This window comes from Micromesistius poutassou (genome assembly GCF_964030765.1).
Source record: "Micromesistius poutassou genome assembly, chromosome: 22".
Taxonomy (NCBI): domain Eukaryota; kingdom Metazoa; phylum Chordata; class Actinopteri; order Gadiformes; family Gadidae; genus Micromesistius; species Micromesistius poutassou.
Genome location: NC_140292.1, coordinates 3,886,615 through 3,906,159, shown reverse-complemented (window position 1 = coordinate 3,906,159; position 19,545 = coordinate 3,886,615). Strand labels below are relative to the sequence as shown.

The window sequence follows — 19,545 nt, the reverse complement described above, 5'->3', positions numbered from 1 at the left end:
TGCAGGGTGTGTGGGATCAGAGATGATATTGTGGGCTCTGCATATTAGTGTCCGTGATTCGAGTGATTCAAGTGCTGCCGCTCAAGGTGGACATTACAATTACCTGCAGCTCAAACAAGGCTATAGTGATAGGAACGCAGGACAATTTACTGCTTACGCAAAACTGTTATTTATGAGGTATCAAGATGTTTGGTCCCGTGCTGTCTAGGTGGAGACTAGATGTATGTAGCCTATAAGGTTATAGGCCGAATTCGGTTAAAATTCTGCCTCTGCTGGCCCACAACTAGATCGTCTCGTTGTCTCGTTACACGCAAGTTAATTAGGGACCGAAAATCCCTCCCACCGTAGGGATTTTCACCCCCGGGTGATCCGAAAATCCCTCCGGTGGGTCTTAAAATAAATAACCAACAGTCCCTTAGCCTAGGTTTAATAACAATTCAATTATTTAAAAAGTTGTATGGTAGAAAGAATTCATACTAACATTATGGACAAATTGATCCCCATATTTTACAGTCTTGGATCATTTGTGTCACATGTAGGAAATACAGCCAAAGTTCTTAAAGGATTTTTCATTTTATTAATAAATCATGGAGCTTGTCATGTTACAACGGCAATGAAAAACCTATTTACAATGAATAACATTTTGTTGTACAAACAATTGTACAAATGCCTGAATGTTATGGCGTAACAGCAATATTGTTCAGACATATGTACTACGTTGGGCTTTTTCTTTAAGTATGTGTTGTGGGTTTTAAAAATCTGTGACTGAGTCCGTGACTACTCTGCATATTAGGGACATACCGTCTCGTAAAACTCGTTCTCATATTCATCTCAAACAACTACGGAAACCATCTTTGTAGTTTTTAAGTTGTACGTGTGTGTCATGTGACGGGAGTCTCGAGAACCATGTTGGAGTTGGAGGCTTTGAGTGTTTTGTGTGCATTAAGGCAGGGGGAGCTGTGGGGGGTTGGGGGGTGTTTCAGCTGTGGAGCCCGCCCCGGATGTGTCCGCTGTCCGTCAGCCCGTGCTCTATGAGCTTGATGTCCTCCAGGTCGTCCTTGATCACGCTGATCAGGTGGCCCAGGCCCTCCTGCTGCTGCTTCAGGTGCTGCACGAGGACAGGATTTAGGGAGTCATGATTAAACTCGGAGGGTCAAGGTGAGGGTCAGCCTCTCAGGGTGAGGGTCAGTCCCTCAGAGTCAGGGTCAGGCACATGTTCTGGGTTTGGCTTGTACAAGATGCCTCACTCTAACCAACTCAATTAGTCAAATTGATTAATCAAAACATAAAATATTCACATCTGCTTTTGCTTTGGGTCAAAGCATAACTCACAGAAATGCACATATGCATACGTACAATTGTAATCAAGGACATATCTCACCTGTTTGATTTCGCGGAGAACGTCCGCATCCACGTTATAGCGCTCCTCTGACCTCACTGCCCCAAAGTGGTTCTGCATCCGGATTTGTGACATCAGCTCATTTAACCGCCCCTTGTTTGAAAAAAAAAAAAAAAAGAATGGCCACGTCATTGTTTTTATTGAAACATGTACGAATGGAGCTTTAGTATAGTACGTGCCATACCTCCATAGCCATCGGACATTGAAAACACCCAATTGCGTCGACATATTAATGAAGGCAACCGCTTTAGCCGGCCACACACCCACCCACACAAGCACCCACCTTGAACTGCGTGGGGGCGTTGAGTTCAGACTGGATGGTGTCCAGCTGCACCCGGAGGTGCTCCTCGTCCACCTGGATGGCATAGCCACTCTTCCTCTGGATCTCCTGTTTGATGAGCACCTAGCAGGAGGGCAGGGAGGACAGGGCGAGGAGTGAGGAGAAGCCGCGGGTTGAACACAGATAGATAAGCTGGCACCAAGATGCACCCTGTGAGCCCTCCAGCTGAACTCTCCTTTAGCTAGCCAAAGTAGCTATCTGAACTAGCCGGATGAACTATCCTTTAACTAGCCAAGGAAACCATTTGAACTACCCGGATAAACAATGCTTTAGATAACTCAAAAAGTTTCATTTAGTCTAACCACAAACTAATGAATACTAGTCTGTTGACATTAACTACAAACTATATACTATATACGAATACTAGTCTTACGTGAACATACAAGATGCTGCTTTAGATAGTTATGGTAGCCATCTCAACTACCCATATTAACTAACTAGCCTGACAGACAAGCATTAAGCTAGCTAAAATAGCCAGCAGAACTAGCCTGATGAACTAGCATTTAGCTGTAGCTGTATGTGTATTTGAGGTGAACCCGCTCTCCCGGCGAGTATTCTCTACCTGCAGGACTCTGTGAGACAGATCCATCAGCTTCCTCTTGTACTGGGCTATCTTGGCTACCGTTGTCGCCTGGTTCTTCTGCAGGTCACTGATGTCCCCGGAGATGATCTGAGATGAGTGGACACACGGGTGATACAGAAGGTCATTTTGCGTACGAGTCAGAGTGAGGGAAAGAGAAGGAGGAGAAAGAAACAGGGTTTCATTGGAGTGGTTGCTCTGGATGGTATGGTAGTCCATGACTCTCCACTCACATCGACCCTGGTTTGGTGCTGCTTGGTCATCTGCTCCTGGATCTTCAGTCTCCGGAGCAGCTCTTTGAACCCCACCATGGGCACCGGGATCAGCCTGCAGGGGAGGAGGAGGAGGTCAGAGCCCGGGTGGTTACACTGGTTTAAAGAAGGTCCAAGTCTCTGTGCCGCTAACCCCACTTACTTCTCAGGTTCGGGGTTGTCCACCTTGGCCTGCTCCCATATGATCGGGTCCACGCCTGGGAATGACGAGTACAAAACACAGCGTTTACTTGATGAAAACAAACAAAGCTCTACTATTTTGACAGCGATTAAACTTGTATTTAGTTATTTTCTTTTTTTGAAATGACATAACAGGCAGAGAAACAAAGACAAAAAGAGAGATAGGCAAAGAGGTAGAGAGACACACAGTGAGACATACAGGGAGGTAGGCAGAGAGACAAACAGACACATGCCAACAGACCGAGACAGAGTGATACAGAAGACAAACATACAGACAGACAGACAGTAAGACAGAAAGAAAGACAAACATACAGAGAGACAGACACACAGGCCTTTCACACATGAACTCCAGAGAATCCGGTCCCAAGATGAGTAGGAGTTGCACTTTCACACATGCAACACACAACAGGAGATAAGCCGCATCAGACGTGTTTCACACATATGGGGATACATCAGGCGAGGGGTGGCGCCAGGGGAGAGCGTGTAGGAGGCAGGCCGTGACGGACATAGTATGCAGCAGTAGTCGCATTATTTGTTTACAACACATCAAAAATGGTGTGTAATGCTGACTCTTTAACGGGGGTTTGTGAATACTGCATTCATTTAGACGTATCCGCAATATCAACAGAAGAGTGGACGGCTGAAATAAGTTTGAACGAAGCAGCTACACTCCGTGCTACTGTTTTCGTGCCAGTGGCATGATGATAGACACGTCAGCAAGACGCCCACTGTGAATTCTCTCAGATTCTTTGGACTGCACTAAGGACCTGGTAGGTTAAACTCCAGCCCTGCCAGGTATTAGCTGGGAGAATGTCAGACTTACGGTGCATGTGTGAAAGGCCTAACAGTGAGAATGAGAAAGAAAGAAAGAAAGAAAGAAAGAAAGAAAGAGAGACACACATTCAGAGGGACTGAGTGAGACGGAAAGATAGAAAAGGAGAGAGAGAGACAAATACAGCGAGAAAACAAATACACACAAGAAAGAGACTAGGGAGACAGGTCCCGCTGACCTGCGGGCGCGTTCTGCAGCAGCTGTTTGAGCTGGGTCTGTGAGAGCTCCGTGCGCGTGACCGACATGAGGACCCCTATCTGGGCCAGCTGGGCCTTCACGTTGGCCTGCTCCACGTAGCTGTACAGCGTGCTGGCTGCGATGCGCTTGGACGTGCCGTTGGGGGAGCGCTCCACCACGTACACAATCACCTCCGTCCTGGTGAGGGTGGTGGGGAGAGAGAGAGGACGACCAGTTAGGAATACAAGATCCTCACACATTTGACACACATTTGTCAAGTGCACGTTTACCAAGGACAGACGATGATGAAATAAACAGTGAGGAAAAATTAAGCAATTGTTCTTCTACTCTAGAGCTGACCCACTCGTGTTAGGGAATACCATTTCATGTTAAGTTAAGTTAAGTTAAGTTAAGTTAAGTTAAGTTAGCTCTAGCTCTAGCATGTTTTCAGTAAACCCTAATCATCCAAGGGCGGAGATGTGAAAGGTGTCGGCATGGGAGGAGACGAGCGGACGTAGCGATTAGAAGCCAGGCAATAACCCAGCCGTTAAACCAACACGCTAGCTGGCAGGCGGGCGGGCGGGCAAAGGGAGGCATGAGAAAGGAGAGCAGCAACAAGCGAGCCCAAGGTCTTCCGGACGGTTATAAACGGATACATTTTTTTATCCATTTCTCACCATTTCCCCCCCCCCCCCCCCCGTATCCATTTTGCCAGAGCGAGTGTGAAACAAATCTTACTGGTCGTCGGGCAAAGCCTTGACTCCCTCCACGTTGACAGACAGCGACTGGTTGCTGCCCAGCAGCTTGAAGAGGGACTCCACCAGGTGCTGCTGCTGGGCGCGCACGTCCGCCTCCCTCTTGTTGAGGCACAGGGCCACCAGGCCGTCCTCGTCCTTGTTACCGGGGATGCAGCTGTAGCCCACCGCCTGCACGTCGGAGACACACACACACACACACACACATTGTTTTGAAGTACCGCCCCATAGGCACAGTGCATACAAGTATACGGTACCCCTGCATGACAAATAATAATAATAATAATAATAATGAAAAATTTCCACATAATTTGAAATCACTTTCTATCCAATGCAAACCCAGAACCTTTCAGCTGGGAGTTGAATACGCACGACACTACACTATCTCAAACCCCAATCCAGGTGAAGCCCCATACAGGCCCTCCAATCCAATCTGTGGGTCATTCCGTCCAAGCACACACTGTGAATGTTCAGTTAACAACATGGTGTTCATAAGTCTTCAATGGGGCGGAATTCCAACACCCACGTCGATAGATTATCCTGTGCTACAAAACAGAAGAGGGAAACAACACCTGACAGACTTATCGCATTGGGCCCCAATCAGACCAGACAACTTTTAACAGCTGGGGTAGGGGCCTTTTTTTCATGGTTATCAAGGGTCACCGGGCATTTTGCAACCCTTTTGCTTAACTGATCACCTTTGCAGAGGGCCTTTGCAGAGAGTACAGAAAAAAATAATTTATCTGATGAAATATATTGGCCAAAGTCGTACAGGTTTATGTGTAGATGTTTTACGCCTGCTTTACCACCGGCCAAAATCGCAGTGTGCGCTTCACATTTGTCCCGCTGCAAACACTTTCGGTGCGATCCACACCTATACAAGAACCCATATTAGCAAGTGTGACAGCGCTTCGCATATGCAACCGTCCGACCAAACCGCCCAGTCAGGCCGTTCATCCGACCGCCCTGCCCCGCCGTACCTTGAACCTGCAGAAGGGGTTCTCCAGGGTGAAGTCCACGGGCGGCGTGCTGTTGCTGTAGTAGCCCTTGCCCGTGCCCCAGTAGGCCTGCAGCTGGTTCCACTTGGCCAGGATGGCGTCCCTCTCATCCCCCAGCAGAGTGGGTGCCGACAGGGCCGTCACCTGCTGGTAGAGCTGGGCCTGCCCATGCTGGGGCTGCTGGCCAAACAGACCACCTGAGAGGAGAGAGATTACCAAGAGTAGGACGTTGAGGCGCGCTTATTAGAACACCACATTCAGTTTATTCCCCCCCTTATTCTCAGTGTTGTGTCTCTCACCTTGCTGCGGCTGAGCAGCCTGGATGTTGAAGCCCCCGAACCCACCCAGACCGCCCCCTAACGCCGCCCCGAATCCCCCCACCCCGGGGGCGGTCGCAGCCCCCAGTCCAGTGGAGAACCCAAAGCCTTTGTTCTGGGTGTTTCCGAAGAGGCCTCCTGAAAAGCAGAAGAGGAGAAATTGTTAAGAAAAACGAAAGTCACATGATGGTAATACGATTAAAGCACTACGTGATGCTTGACCTAATCGTTTTGTATAAGTAGTGGTTAAAGAAGAGAGTTCGACTTGAGAATGAGAGGAAGGGAGACATCTTGTGGCAGTAGGATGGACCGCTCATAACAAAAAGGAAAGCAGAAGTGCATAGTTCCAAACTAAAAACAGAAAGACACATTTCAAGATAAATTCTAAATTATTATAGGTTACCGATATTCCAGATTTGAAATCTGAAATAATTAACAAATCTTCCCATGACAAGGATTTGACTATACCTGTTTGAACAGTGATTGAAACGATAACTTGGTATTTTGTTCGGAACTTCATGCCAGCCACCCAAGGAGACACATCCCTTCTCAGACGCACAGCACATTAGCAAAGATATTTCTAATAGATAAACAAGCCCAAAGAGTTCGGGGAAAATCAGGTTTCATTGCCAATTCATATCGATTAAGTCCTGGTTGGAGCAGGAGGGAGCCCTACCTGTGGTGCTGGCGGGTGTAGCGAAGCTAAAGGTGGAGCCTGGCACGGCAGCAGCGGTTGTACTGGTCCCAAAGCCCCCGAAGGCCCCTGAGCAACCAGACAAGACGTTTAGAAAAACCTCCCGGAACAAACAGGGCATGAAGGTAGTACACAGAGACCGATGGGGAGAAGGGGAGAGATGAGGAGGAAAGGAGAACTAATGACAACGTTATCAGCTTCGATTTGGTGAGGGTTGGGACCCACTCTCCTCCAGAACCTAAACACTTAACCTAACCTAAAAACAACCTAAAAGTACATTTAAAAGAAAGCTTATAGCTAATCCCGTTCTTAGGTAAGGTTATAATGAGCGATCTTGTATATGAACTGCACTACATACCGTGAGACCAAAGACATCAATCACTGCCCAGACAGAGCTCCACACATCCACAAATACCTCATCACCGTGTGTTGAAAAAAACTCCAAACTCACGTCAAAGGTATGAAAATGATGCACGTGGATGTGCACACAGATACTGATTAAATTAGGATTTTTTTTTAAGTGGCACCTACCTGTGCTAGCCAGGCTATTACAGGCTATTACCATTGAAAACAGTGCCAGTGGTGGTAGCTGACTAAAGCATGCGACACTAAAGCTGAATGCTGCCATGTTGGCATCCAAACCAACCCCCCCCCCCACAAAACTAAACCCACCAGCAGTGGGGTTTGCTGCTCCAAGACCCCCAAACCCTGCAGCCATTGGAGGGCAGGCAGCCAGAGAGACAGGCAGAGAGAGGGCGACATGAAGAGGTTAGGTTAAGAAAAACAAATCATGCAATCTTGAAGAATCCTTTTGAAAAAAACAAAACACTCTTCATTACACTTGATATGGTCGTGCATCTGTAAGTCACTTGTTAAAAATACAATCTTAAAGCATTTGTTTAAAAGCAGAATGACATAACAATTGAATGTTGACCATTATCGGACTTGGACACACACACGCACACACAGTAGGTACAAGTTTAGTATTACTTTGTGAAAACCTTGTTTTAGAATCCTTAAAAAGCAAACAACCTTTATATTCGAACAGGGTATATAACTGGACTAATAATCTACAGCTATCCTTCGCTTGGTCGTGTACACGGGTCGGTGTAGGTCTTACCAGTTGATGTCGAGCTAAACCCAAATCCTGGAGCTGCTGCAGCAGTTGTGGCTGCAGCCCCAAATCCAGGGGCGGTCAGTGCTGTGACAGAGTTAACAAAAGAGGCACAAAACGTGCAGTCAGACACAATGGCACTTGATACTCCATACGCCTTGACCTCTTTCCAATTAATAGGCTGCTACAGCACAGGAAGATCGTCTTAGAAGTAGTGCTGACCAAACTATGTGCTAACCAAGCACTATAATTTGCTGAGAATACGTATTACAAATAAACAACATAGTACAAATGAAGACTATTTGGTTAGGACAAGTAATGCTCCAACTACCAAATAAACAACATAGTACTATTTGTGTAGGACTTAAAGGAGATGTGGACAGGACTAAGTGTTGTTCTTACTACCAAATCCAGAGGCGGCAGTGGTTGTGGTGGCAGGGGCGCCAAAGCCAAATGCTGAGGATGCTGTGGTTTTGGCACCAAATGAACCAAATGAAAATCCAGTCGTGCCTTTATGATAGAATACAACATTTAATATGGGATGTCATGATATGGGTAGTGTAAATTATAAACGGAACAAAATCGCCATGTGGCTAAAACCCATCAGTTGTTGCTGTACACATGCAGCCGTTAATAAATCGAACAATCTGATCTACAAATGATTACGTCCACCGCTTAGAAAAGTGTTGCGAACGCTTCAAATACGAAATCAAATGTGATCGTCTATACTAAGCTTATGAAAATTGGTTCATCATCTTTTATACTGCTAACGTTAGCCGAGGAACAACAACAGGCTACAAGTCTGTGATCTTTCTCTGTTGATTCAACAACGGCAAAATATTTTTTGGGTCATGCATTTAGAATACATGGCAATGATTAATAATCGAAACGAAATCCACATTTGGAGTTAAATGTCTTACTTGCAGCAGGATTGGTGGGGGCGCCTCCGAAGTTGAACGCCATGTTTAGGGTTGCCCTCCTATCATGTCCGTCCGACTACAAAACGCGGTAATAGTTGAAAGGTTCCGTGAGGATAGACGAAATCGCATCAATATACTGTATTTGGGGTCCAATTTACACACAAATAAATATATGTACTTTGGCAGATAAATAATCAACGGTGCTGAATATCTGTTAATGATGACCATATATATTTTAATGATTAGATTATGAATGATGTTACTGTTGAATCAACACTTTAACTGCCATAAATATTATTTATGTCATTATTAAACATGTTTTTTGTTTATATTTGTACTTTTAATGAATATCGAGTTTGCAATATCGAACTAAAGTTCAGTTTCCGTTGCACATGCACACTTTAAGGTGTAAGCCAAAATTAACGTGAGCAGACGTTATTCTATTCTTCTCAAATTCTCCGAGTGTTCAATTAATGGAGAAGTCACTTGTAAGTTGAGCAGAAAAGTGAAGATGTTTTTCTTTTGGGTATTTTGAACAGGGTATTTTTTGCAGAAGAAACCTCATTCCCTCACGGTTATGTGCAGCCAGCGAGGTATGTGTTTGTGTATCACGTTTATTTTCCGAATATATTTCTGTTTACCTTTTTAAAGTGTACATGAACGTGTCTATTTGTAGGCCTACATTGTCAAACGGTGTAGTGGATATTGCAGTGGATAATTGTGGATGACGGTGAGATGACAAGGAGCAGCAATAAATCCATCATTATCGAGAACCATGGTGTCGTTCGTTAACTGGAGGGAGTGATAAACACCACATATTCCTGGTTATATTCTGAGTTATAACTCGCATGAAACGCGCTTTATAAAAAGATTACTCCAATATCACCTCCCGGGCTCCGTAATAGAGCATAAATTCATCTACCTATTATGGCACTTCTTGATGAAGTGTTAATTACTTGTGTATGTTTATATGCGATGAGGCTACATCATACCTCCTATACAACTCAGTAAAAACATACAAGGCAATTTGTAATAAACAATTCGATTGTATTGTATTTCATGAGACAATAATCAATTATACAGAAAATAAAATACTTCAACTTTGAAATACGTACAATTCTACAGATACGCCTCTGTCATGTTTAACTGCGTTCAACCATGCTCGGTTCAAACTAGTTTTGAGCATTCAGAAATGTTAAAAAATGTATGATAAAAATTAAATTTGATTTATTTAAAAGCTCTGTTTCAGCATTTTGTTGAATATCCTCAATGATTAGGAACAACCCTGGATTTTTTTAGTGGGCTTATTGCATGGAAAATGAAATTATATGTTGTATTTTGAAGCTCTCTTTCTAGTAAACCTTTAATATTTTGAAAGTTTCCGACCTGGTTAGACATCATCTCTAATGTCCAACCATTGGTAGATGAATCGAAGAAAGACCATGCCGCTAAAAATTAAATTGTTCAATGCCTTCAGTAACAGTTCAAAACATTTTTTCTAGTAGTTAGGCTAAGCCACCGCCATATCACAGACACATTGAAAATCAATGTGCAGTCTTAATTTGAGTCTTAATTGTGTCTAGTTACATTTACATTTCTGACATTTCCAGAGCTGCCAACTATCACGGTTTAGGGTTAGCCCTCCATTTCTGTGGTACAGAAATGGATTTTGTCCAGACTCAAACTCACAAAAGAGGTTGTAACAGTGACAAGGGTTAGAGCAACATTTTCACAGGCTAAGGAAAATAGACAATGTAGTTGTAAGTAACAGAATCGAAAATATGATTCCATTACCAAAAGAAATGCTTGCGTGGCACTAGAAAAAAACTAATATGAATAACTAAATAACTCTACAATTTTCTAACACTAGAATTACACAATCAACAAAAAAATAAAAACTTTACAGAACTGAGAACATTTCTCACAGCTTTAAACTTCATGCAATGATATTAAACATGAAGAGGAATATATGCAGTTCAAGATTACTATGTACAAACAGTGTCATAAGCTGAGTTTCTAACAAAACATTAACAACCAGAACATTACCACTATTTGAATCGACTGAAAACGGAACATAGGAAAGCTGTGGAATAAGTAACATGTATTTTTGTTGTCAAAATAGTCGAGATGTACCAATAGGAGTAAAGGCCTCTCCATTAGAACATAAGCAATTTCAAACACAATAACTCTTCTAATACTTAACCGGACATGCCGCCAGTGTGTTTTTGAGATGATAAGTATCTATCATAGAGAATATTATAAAAATATAACAATCAATCTCTTGTGGGATGCTGAGTAAACTCTCCTTATACTTATCATGAGTATGCTTATAAATACAGATGGAACTTTTTCCTCTTTCCGACGATTTGGACCTCTATCAAATCCTTCCGACTGGCCGTCCTCCACAGGGGTGGCAGTGCACAGACATGCGCCCCCTGCTGGTGAAGAGTTCTACTGCTCGGAGGTCATAGGCGACAGGTGCATGTCTGTTCCGTTCTGGGGATCTTCCTTCTCTTTCTGACCCACGGCCGTGTAGGGCGAGTCGTCTTTGGCGGTAGGCTGCGGAGAAAACTGGTCACGTGTTACAAAGTGTTGGTCTAGAAAGCCCAACCTTGCCTTGTTCACATGTTGTTGGACTAAAAACTCGGATATAAATATATATTTATATGTTTTAGTTGTAGTATGTGATGGAAATGTCCCTATGCCGTCATCGTAGATAGTGATATATCTTTCAATATAAAGCGGGTCGTAAACAAACAAAACAAGACCAACAAAGAACATAAACCAATCGTGTCACTTGGTTAACCACACAAACCTTTCCTATTGGATGGAGGATGTTTAGGTGGGAGGGTTAAAAAGTGTATGAGGCTGACATGAAAAGGTGGAACGTGAAAGCATGGTTGAAAGGACAAAGACACAAGACACACTTACAGAGGCAGCGTAGAGAGGCTTGGTGAATGCAATGCTTTTAACTTCCTTCTGCACAGGGGAATATCAGGTGGCACACATGCACAATGCTGTTAGTACGACTTGAAGGAGATGAGTTATGAATTAGCGTCCATGGTGTTGAGCATACAGTTAGTGTTCGGTGTGTGTGTGACGTTTGAACGAGCGACATTCCAACATTAAATACGTTTGAATAAGTTCAGCACAATAAAGTCAAAGGCAGACAAGTTAACACATAAAAGAACAAATTAACTGTATTCATTATATATTTTATCATTATAATAATGGACCACATGCTTTTGTGAAAAATCATAAAACATGAGCTGCCTCACCTGCTGGCGGCGGCTGCGAACCAGGAGGATGATGAAGACGATGAGCAAGATGGCGCCCAGGCCCACGATAAGGAGAGGGAAGTTGGACACCACTGTCTCTATGAGAAGCAGCTTCTTGAGTCTCTCTGCGGAAGCGTCGTCAATCTCCACAGTCTGTTGGAGGAAACCATGCCACGCCATGAGGGAACAAGCAATCATTAACTTTCTATTTATCAGATGCTTTTATCAAACGAAGATAGTTACATTTAGTATTGATTCAACCCGTCAAAACCCAATATTCAATATCCAGTGATTGAGCGAATCTCCCACCCCCAAAATGCCTGATTTCGCTCATGAAAGTATGAAAAAAAGGGCATACCTCGTTGAGAAACATGACTGGAAATATTGTTTCATTTAGGTGCTTTGTTGCCCTGTAATACGTGCGAAAGAGCAGGAATTACATTTTGAACGCTCGCTTTTTAAAACGACATCTGATACAGTTGAAAACACCAAATACTCACGGGAAGCCGGAGATCCTGCTCATCAGGATGTTCACCTGGGCTTTCTTGCTTGCACGAACAGGAATCCCAGTGGTCTAAGCCAAACAGATACATTTCATTTATTTATATGGTGAACCCTGAAATAATTTTGCCTCGGCTCTGAAAGATAGTCTTGAGTGAATGGATTTGATTAGATTTAGATTTGTTTTGTCCTCACTGGTGATCTAGACCTCTGTAAACATCACTCCATGGCAGCAAGGGGAACTTTACTTCATTCTTCATTTAATTATGGAACACTAGGGGGCGCCACAACACACCCCGTGTGCAATTTCTTCACTCTACTAAACTATTCCACCCTGTCTCAGTAGATAACAGAGGAACTGACCATATCAGTTTGACAGAAACACAAAACAAAGTGTCTTACAGGGTTCAGATCCAGGAAGGTCTGGTGTAACTCCTTCACCGGGTGGAGCCCCTTGAAGGCGTTGGCATATTTGGGGTCCCCCAGGTAGAAGTGTGGGAAGGAGGCGACCACGGGAGCGCCTGGGGAGAGAGGAGGAGGTAAGGGCAGGTGGTAAGGAACCCATGAAGGATCCCGGCAAAGAGGGCTCAATGTGCAGAACGGAAAGCAGATCCATATGAAATGGAAAGAGAAGCAACAGGAATGTCAACCTGGATGGGTAAAATAATTATATGGTCTCTTTGAGAGGTGGATGAAACCGCTGACTTGTGTGGAAAAATACGTCAAATGGGGCGACGAATTTATAAACATAAACACCTGGTTTATACCAGAGATCTGACATCAATATGCAAGAACTAGAAATCCCTTGGATATCCCTCTTTATATTTGGTTTTGCCTCTCAAAACAAAAAAGTAAAGGGGGTTAGGTTTGGGGATATGGTTAGAAAAAAGCAATACACAGAAAACAAATCCGTTAAGACTCGTTCAGTCTCAAAGAACCAACATTAACTCTCTCAGGTAGAATGCGTAGTGTACAGTATGTACTTATAATTTAACCTAAAGTACTACCAAGGAAGCTGTTTTTTTACACACCACCACTATAAATACCTCATGTTATTAATACAGAGTCTGCAGAGACAATGTTGTTTTAATATGACCTCATACATTTGAATTCGACACAGGGTATTAGCCTTCCCCTACAACCCATATCAGACACAATGGGTGCAGACATGACACGCTCATCCCTTCTGTGGATACACTTATGGCATGTCACGCGGATTCTCCCATCTAATGCTCTATTGTGGTGCAGTTCCTTCCCCTCTTTGTCAACCGTCTATTCTTTAGCCTGGAGGCTTGTCTCTGTTGTGGCCATTTGTGGTGATATGGTCATGGATATGGTAGCCAACTTGAACTATGGCAACACTTTCAAGTACTCTTGTTGTTTTGGTGGAACATGGACAGTGTTTGTTTACAGAACACAAATAAGGTTGTTCACTTAAGTGACAAGCTGGCCAAATTGTAAGTCTAAGCTGCTAAGGAATGTCGAGGATTTGGTATACAATTAATATGAAGATCACCTCTTTTCACTGTGTCCAGTAAACATTGTAGAAAAAAAAGGCCTTCAAATAAAGTAGCGTTAACGCGCCATGTAGCAGGCAAACAAGACAGGGGAGGAAACTTTGTCGAGATTACATCTTGTGCTTGGGTTTAGCAAGTGATAAGGTCCGTTTTTCCCAGCTTCTAATGATTTAAGAGCTGGACTAGTGCTCCCGGATGGGAGAAAATAACAAACAGTAGCTGGTGCTGGATGTCTCACCACACCCAGGGTCGCCGACCGGCAGCATGGCTGTCTAGGCCGGCACGCAGGGTTGTTTACAGCGGCATGCGCAGCAAATATTTGGGTATGTAATTTGGGATTAATGTGATATAGATGTGTTTATATTCATGATAAACTCTTGTCATAAACATAAACCTAATAAACACAAAATCAGGATCACGTGAACTTGCGACGCGAGCAGTGGTTACATGTTGTTTTTTTTAGTCCACACGGTTCTCGACCCGATGTGTGTGTGTGTGTGTGTGTGTGTGTGTGTGTGTGTGTGTGTGTGCACCTTATCTCTCAGACTCGGAGTCCGAGAGTCTATCTGGCGCAGTTTGGCATATGCATTTCCTGCTTCCAACTGTCCTTGTCATTTAGTCGCTGTACTTAAAATACCGCTTTTGATTTGCAACTGCCTGCTCCGACCCGCTGCACGTTGTGTTAAGGCTTAGTTGTGGTTCCACGTCGATGCAATGCAAGGGGGTTTACGGACCCGTTACGTCCTTGCGGACCCTCCTTGCATCCACCGCAAGGGCCTGACGTGCGCCTCCCAAAGTAGTAGTAGTCTTGCGTCGAGGCGACGCAGCAGCAGAGGCTGTGATTGGTTCCGCTCACCAAAACCCAAGGCAGGACCAAAACAGGTTCACGACTGCGTCATAGCGTCTGCGTGGGCCTTGCGTTGTGTGGACGTTGAACCATAACTGAGCCTTTAGGGTGTGCATTGTCACTCGCGCGGGGAGGCTAGGGCCCGGTTTGGCCATCTTGCATGGGAGCCCGGTCCCGTTTCGTCACGCCACTGACACATATATCGTCCTGTCATAAGAATGAATGAATCTGCCAAACAACGACACTATAAATCGGGTCGTACTACCGGTTGAACAACTGACCACACATTTCGGCGCATGCCTCTGGCCCTCTGTGAATCTGATCTCCATGACGGCGCTTAAGTGCTCTGTTGTCTTCACTCAACAGTGTTTTCCGGGGGGGGGGGGGGGGGGGGGGGGGGGGGGCGCGCGTCCAACCTCAGCCAGTATGCTAACCACCAGCAAGTCGACCCCCCCCCTCCCCCCCCCCCCGAGTTTGATTCATATTCCACATGTCGCTCCCCCTCTCTCTTTTAACACGCCTTCCTGGCATTCTTCACTGTAAAATGAAAATGTGCTTTTCGCACAGCAGCACTCAACAGGAAGTCATCTTCTAACCTTGACCCTGCCTTGACCCTGTAGGTCAAGACTTCTGGCCATGGGGGGGGGGGGGGGGGGGGGCTTGGCACGGTCGGTGAGCTGCTACACGGATAACAGAGAGATCACTTCCTCTTCAAGGAGACCGGCCCCACGGCAGGATAATGCTTCAACAGATTTGCCGGAAATAAAAAAAAAAAAAAAAAAAAAAAAAGAAAACATGACATGAGAAAATGAAAAAAACAAGATAAAATGTTTCCTGGAAGCAAGGCCTCTGTATGCGTGCGTGTGGTGTGTGCGATTGAACGCTCCGTGCTTCTCTTGCAGTCTTGCACCGCTACTAACGGTAATGCTGACGAAACCCTGACGAAACCCATAGCACCTCACGCTCCTTCAAAGCCCAGACCAGCCTCACGGGTCTGGTGGCGCGGGTGTTCAGACTAAAAACAAAACCCAGTGGCCAGCAACAGCTCGTACTGGCGAGGTCACCCCAGCACACAGTACACACAGTAAACACAGCACACGCGCACACACAGCACACAAACACACACACACGCACGCACGCAGCGCACACACACGCAGCACACACACACACACGCACACACAACCAGACTTTGAAGGACACCCAGAACATTCCATTGTGTCTGTGCACACACATTTGCTCCGACACACACACACACACACACACACACACACACACACACACACACACACACACACACACACACACACACACACACACACACACACACACACACACACACACACACACACATACACACAGCCAAAAGGTAAAGGCCTACACCGGCACACTACAAATACACACACGCGCACTCTCTAATCCTCCAGACCATAATAAAATATCACCCTCCTTTATTAGCCTGTAAACAAGCCAGCTTGCAAGACGACAGTCCAGTAATGTGCGACAGTTGGGGCCGCGAATGCAACAGGCGCAAAGAGTCGGTTCTGACCGGCCGGGGCCACAGTGAGTCAGGCGGCAGGGCTTACTGCGCTCTCGGTCAGCAGGTAGGTAGGAGGAACGTTCCGGAGCGCTGCGTCACATGGCTAGTTTCAAGGATGGGGGGGGGAGAGGGAGAATTTGCTAGTGACGTGCGTGTTGTGTTATTACTGGGGGTAATAACACAATATTAATATTAATGTGTCGTTTAAATCTCCTCGCCGACTCAGCTCGTGAAACGCATTCACTAAACGTCACCGTTACCCCCCCCCCCCCCACGGCGGTTTATGAAGCGCTTTAAACGCCGAGAGAGAACGTAAACGTCTCTAACGATAATGTTAAATATCCCCCACGTCCGTACACGAGAAGAGAGCACGATCAAGGATAGAGGAAGTCGGGCCATCCGTCAGCCTATACGACGCCGAGGAGAGTGAGATAAGGGAAGTGAGGCAGCGCCGAGGGCGGCGATGAGACGGCGTGTGAGGCAGGGGGGGGGCTTTTACCCTTTCGGCAGGGGCTGACTTTGAGGACGCCGTTGCCCAGGCACTCCTTGGGCGTGACGCAGAAGCCCTCGTTGGCCGGGTTCTCCTCCTTACTGGCCAGCACGGCTCGCGGCGGCGTGAAGCGGTAGGCGGGGATCCCCTTCACCGTCACGTCCTTCTCGAACTCCATGAAGATAGACCTGGAGTGGGAGAAACACGCACGGCGATCAATGGTGCACGGACGGTTAATGGCTAATGCATTCATATTGCGCTTTTATCCAAAGCGCTTTACGATATTGCCTGACATTCACCCATTCATGCACGCATTCACACACACCGATGGCGCTGTCAGCCATGCAGGGCGGCAGCCAGCTCGTCGGGAGCAGTTAGGGTTAAGTGTCTTGCTCAGGGACACCTCGACACTCAGCAACCTTGCGGTTACCAGCCAACCTGCTCTTCCTCCTGAGCCTTGTATAAGGCCACAGTCATAACTTCCTTTTGTTCCTTCATGGAGGATAAAATAGAGAGAGAAAGGGAAGGCCGATGCCGGTTCTGAAGTTATGTCACGAAAAAGTCTATCTAGAGGGGGTGCCATGTTGTCGTGACAGTTCACTATGAACTTGTCACCCTGCCCTGTTTCTCCTGTCTAGATCTGCTTTGTTTTGACGGTTGTGATACTTTTCACAACCGTCAAAACAAAGCGGACATCACACCGTTTGTAACATGGAACTGAAAAACTGTTAAAAAAACCCTGAATATCTGAAACGCATCACTGTAAAAAATGTCTAGATGATATAACAGCCAAAGGACAGTTTTCTATACAATACTGTACGGGACGCCTTGGCTGGGAAGAGTCGGCTTTTCAATGAACAAAACAACAGTGATCAGTAGTAATAAAGTGCTGTCTGGTCTGCGGAGCACCCACGGGTGCCATGGAGAACACAAAGCATTCTATACAGCCCCGGCCAACTGGCAGGGAGGACACCCATGGCTGCTGCATCAGCCCACATTTGCGCAATAAAACGTAACTGGCCCTTTTCCTCCGGTATTTTAATGAGAAGCAGCGAGTGAAAAAGAAGGATCTTTTTGGACACAACAACGTTCTTCCTTGAAATCTTCGTCTCGTGTGAAATCGTGGGAAACAGACCCTTTTTTCAACCCGTGTGTGGACTGGGTCGTACTGGAGGCCTGGTTTGTGTTAGAGGAGTGAGACGCCTCAAAGGGAAACTCCGTTATCTAATGGGCAGAGATCATTTGCAGTCCTACGGACAGGGAGTGAATCAGAACCAATATATGAATATGAATCGGTAACCTATGTTAACCAAAGCAAGCAGAGGCATTCCGGGGATGTCTGCCTTCAAGTTTTCCATTAAACACATTGGGGGTCAACTGAAGATTCACCTTGATGCTTGATGCTTGATTTCTCTCTCAAGAGTCGCAAGTTGTCCCAGCATTTCAACCGGTTGCCTAGCTCTTAATGTAAGATTGCTGTATGACTTCTGTGAACCTAATACACGATGACAGCAGGGATTTGGTGTTTGAATTAGACTTTTTCAGGCCCGTTTTCAAAACAGCAATAAATACATTATTAAAAGTAAATAAAGTAATGGAGGCTTACCCCTGGACATGCGGATCTTTGATCCGGACCTTTGATCTTTGTGATATTTATGCCCCTCAAACGGTGAGGGGTCAAGTGCTCAGGGTTTGAACTCATGAAAGGCCTTTAACGCGATTGATACGGCTGAAAAGAGGAAGAGTGTTGTACGTGTGGGTGTGTGGGTGTGTTTGTGTGTGCGTGACAATGTTTACACAAAGGGTTATAATAAAGCATGTAAATACATTTCCTAAATGTGTTAATGTGGAAAGTACAAGGACAAAAAAGGAAAGGGGGGTGGGCCTTCCCCTTTTGGAGACAATAACAAGGACGTCCCCTCGCTCAACCTAGCGCTACACAATCAGTAAGTGGGTGAAAGTGTTGAGGAAGCATAGAGGTGGGGGGGTGGTGGGGTAGGGTTCCTGACATATATCCAATGGAGGCTTGGGGTCAAGGCTTCGGAATGGATTCTTTCCACACTCCACACAACGTTGAGGGAGGGAGAGAGGGAGAGGGAGTGTGTGGGGGAGGGAGGATGTTTGCGGCATGTAACTGTGCTACAGGTCAAGGTTGTCGGTGCTCCAAAAAAACTAAAACGGGACGTCATGGGTACATAGCGAGCACAAGGACATTGTCTGGCCCGCCCGATCGGAGCTTCATGAGCGCATTGGTTGGCGCGCACACATCAGAATTCCTCTGTCATCTCGCCAATGGCGGCGGGCGTCTGATCAGCTGAAACTCTACACCAGGGGGACCAGAGGTCATGGGTTCGATCCCTGCGATGTCTGCGGCTTAACCCCTGTCAGGCATCCTCGAGGAAGATGTTGATAGTGGAATATAGTCGCATCAGAGTGGGGAAGGAAGGGAATAAAAGGCAACCCAAACCTAGCCCCCCCCCCCCCCCCTTTGATGACATACTCAGATTAACAGCAAGTCACTTTGAATAAAAGCTTCTGCTAAAGCAATACACAAGGAATATAGTCGCATCGGAATGAGAACCAAAACCTAGGGTTAGGGTTACCCTTACCCTGATTCTAACCCTTAACCTAAACCACCCAAAGCTTGGACAGATTATATGTAAGGGATAATCCGGTTTAAACCCTAACCCTGAAGCATGGATATAGTATGTGTAATGGATAATCCCAGCTAAACCCAATACATGGATATAGTATGGTAAAGGATAATCCTGCCTAAACCCTAACCCTAGATCTTGGA

At 45.6% G+C, this 19,545-nt stretch overlaps 2 protein-coding genes across 6 annotated transcripts in view; both read right to left on the bottom strand.

Moving 5' to 3' along the window:
* Nucleotides 1-554: 554 nt before the first annotated feature.
* On the bottom strand, nt 555-8,642 carry nup54 (nucleoporin 54). 2 transcript variants are annotated; one of them, XM_084486800.1, is made up of 15 exons: nt 8,579-8,642; nt 8,061-8,168; nt 7,665-7,745; nt 7,217-7,252; nt 6,527-6,613; nt 5,833-5,988; nt 5,516-5,730; nt 4,519-4,706; nt 3,782-3,978; nt 2,734-2,788; nt 2,553-2,646; nt 2,302-2,409; nt 1,683-1,802; nt 1,382-1,492; nt 555-1,108 (listed from the first exon to the last, which is right to left on the bottom strand). In XM_084486800.1, the coding sequence occupies exons 1-15, from the start codon at nt 8,619-8,621 to the stop codon at nt 980-982; spliced, it is 1,728 nt and encodes a 575-aa protein (XP_084342926.1). In that variant the 5' UTR covers nt 8,622-8,642; the 3' UTR covers nt 555-979. The 2 variants fall into 2 exon arrangements, with proteins under 2 accessions (XP_084342926.1, XP_084342927.1); XM_084486801.1 differs by lacking the exon at nt 7,217-7,252.
* Nucleotides 8,643-9,604: 962 nt separating this feature from the next.
* LOC311367807 (lysosome membrane protein 2-like) overlaps nt 9,605-19,545 on the bottom strand; it is a 21,538-nt gene continuing 11,597 nt past the window's right edge. The window contains exons 8-14 of one of the 4 annotated variants that reach the window (XM_084486634.1): nt 16,758-16,936; nt 12,760-12,878; nt 12,357-12,430; nt 12,215-12,266; nt 11,857-12,009; nt 11,510-11,557; nt 9,605-11,149 (exon numbers count right to left, since the gene is read on the bottom strand). In XM_084486634.1, coding sequence (XP_084342760.1) covers nt 11,030-11,149; nt 11,510-11,557; nt 11,857-12,009; nt 12,215-12,266; nt 12,357-12,430; nt 12,760-12,878; nt 16,758-16,936 — 745 coding nt within the window. In that variant the 3' untranslated portion in view covers nt 9,605-11,029. The remainder of the gene's footprint in view (nt 11,150-11,509; nt 11,558-11,856; nt 12,010-12,214; nt 12,267-12,356; nt 12,431-12,759; nt 12,879-16,757; nt 16,937-19,545) is intronic. The other 3 variants (XM_084486635.1, XM_084486636.1, XM_084486637.1) reach the window with 3 other exon arrangements.

Bases quoted from the DNA above. Each gene is read 5' to 3' on its own strand.
- nup54 (XM_084486800.1), bottom strand. From the start codon at position 8,621: ATGGCGTTCAACTTCGGAGGCGCCCCCACCAATCCTGCTGCAA. The intron at 2,410-2,552 runs GTGAGTGGAGAG...CACTCATCTCAG, and splicing joins AGCACCAAACCAGGGTCGAT to ATCATCTCCGGGGACATCAG. The intron at 1,109-1,381 runs GTGAGATATGTC...GTCCTCGTGCAG, and splicing joins TTCTCCGCGAAATCAAACAG to CACCTGAAGCAGCAGCAGGA.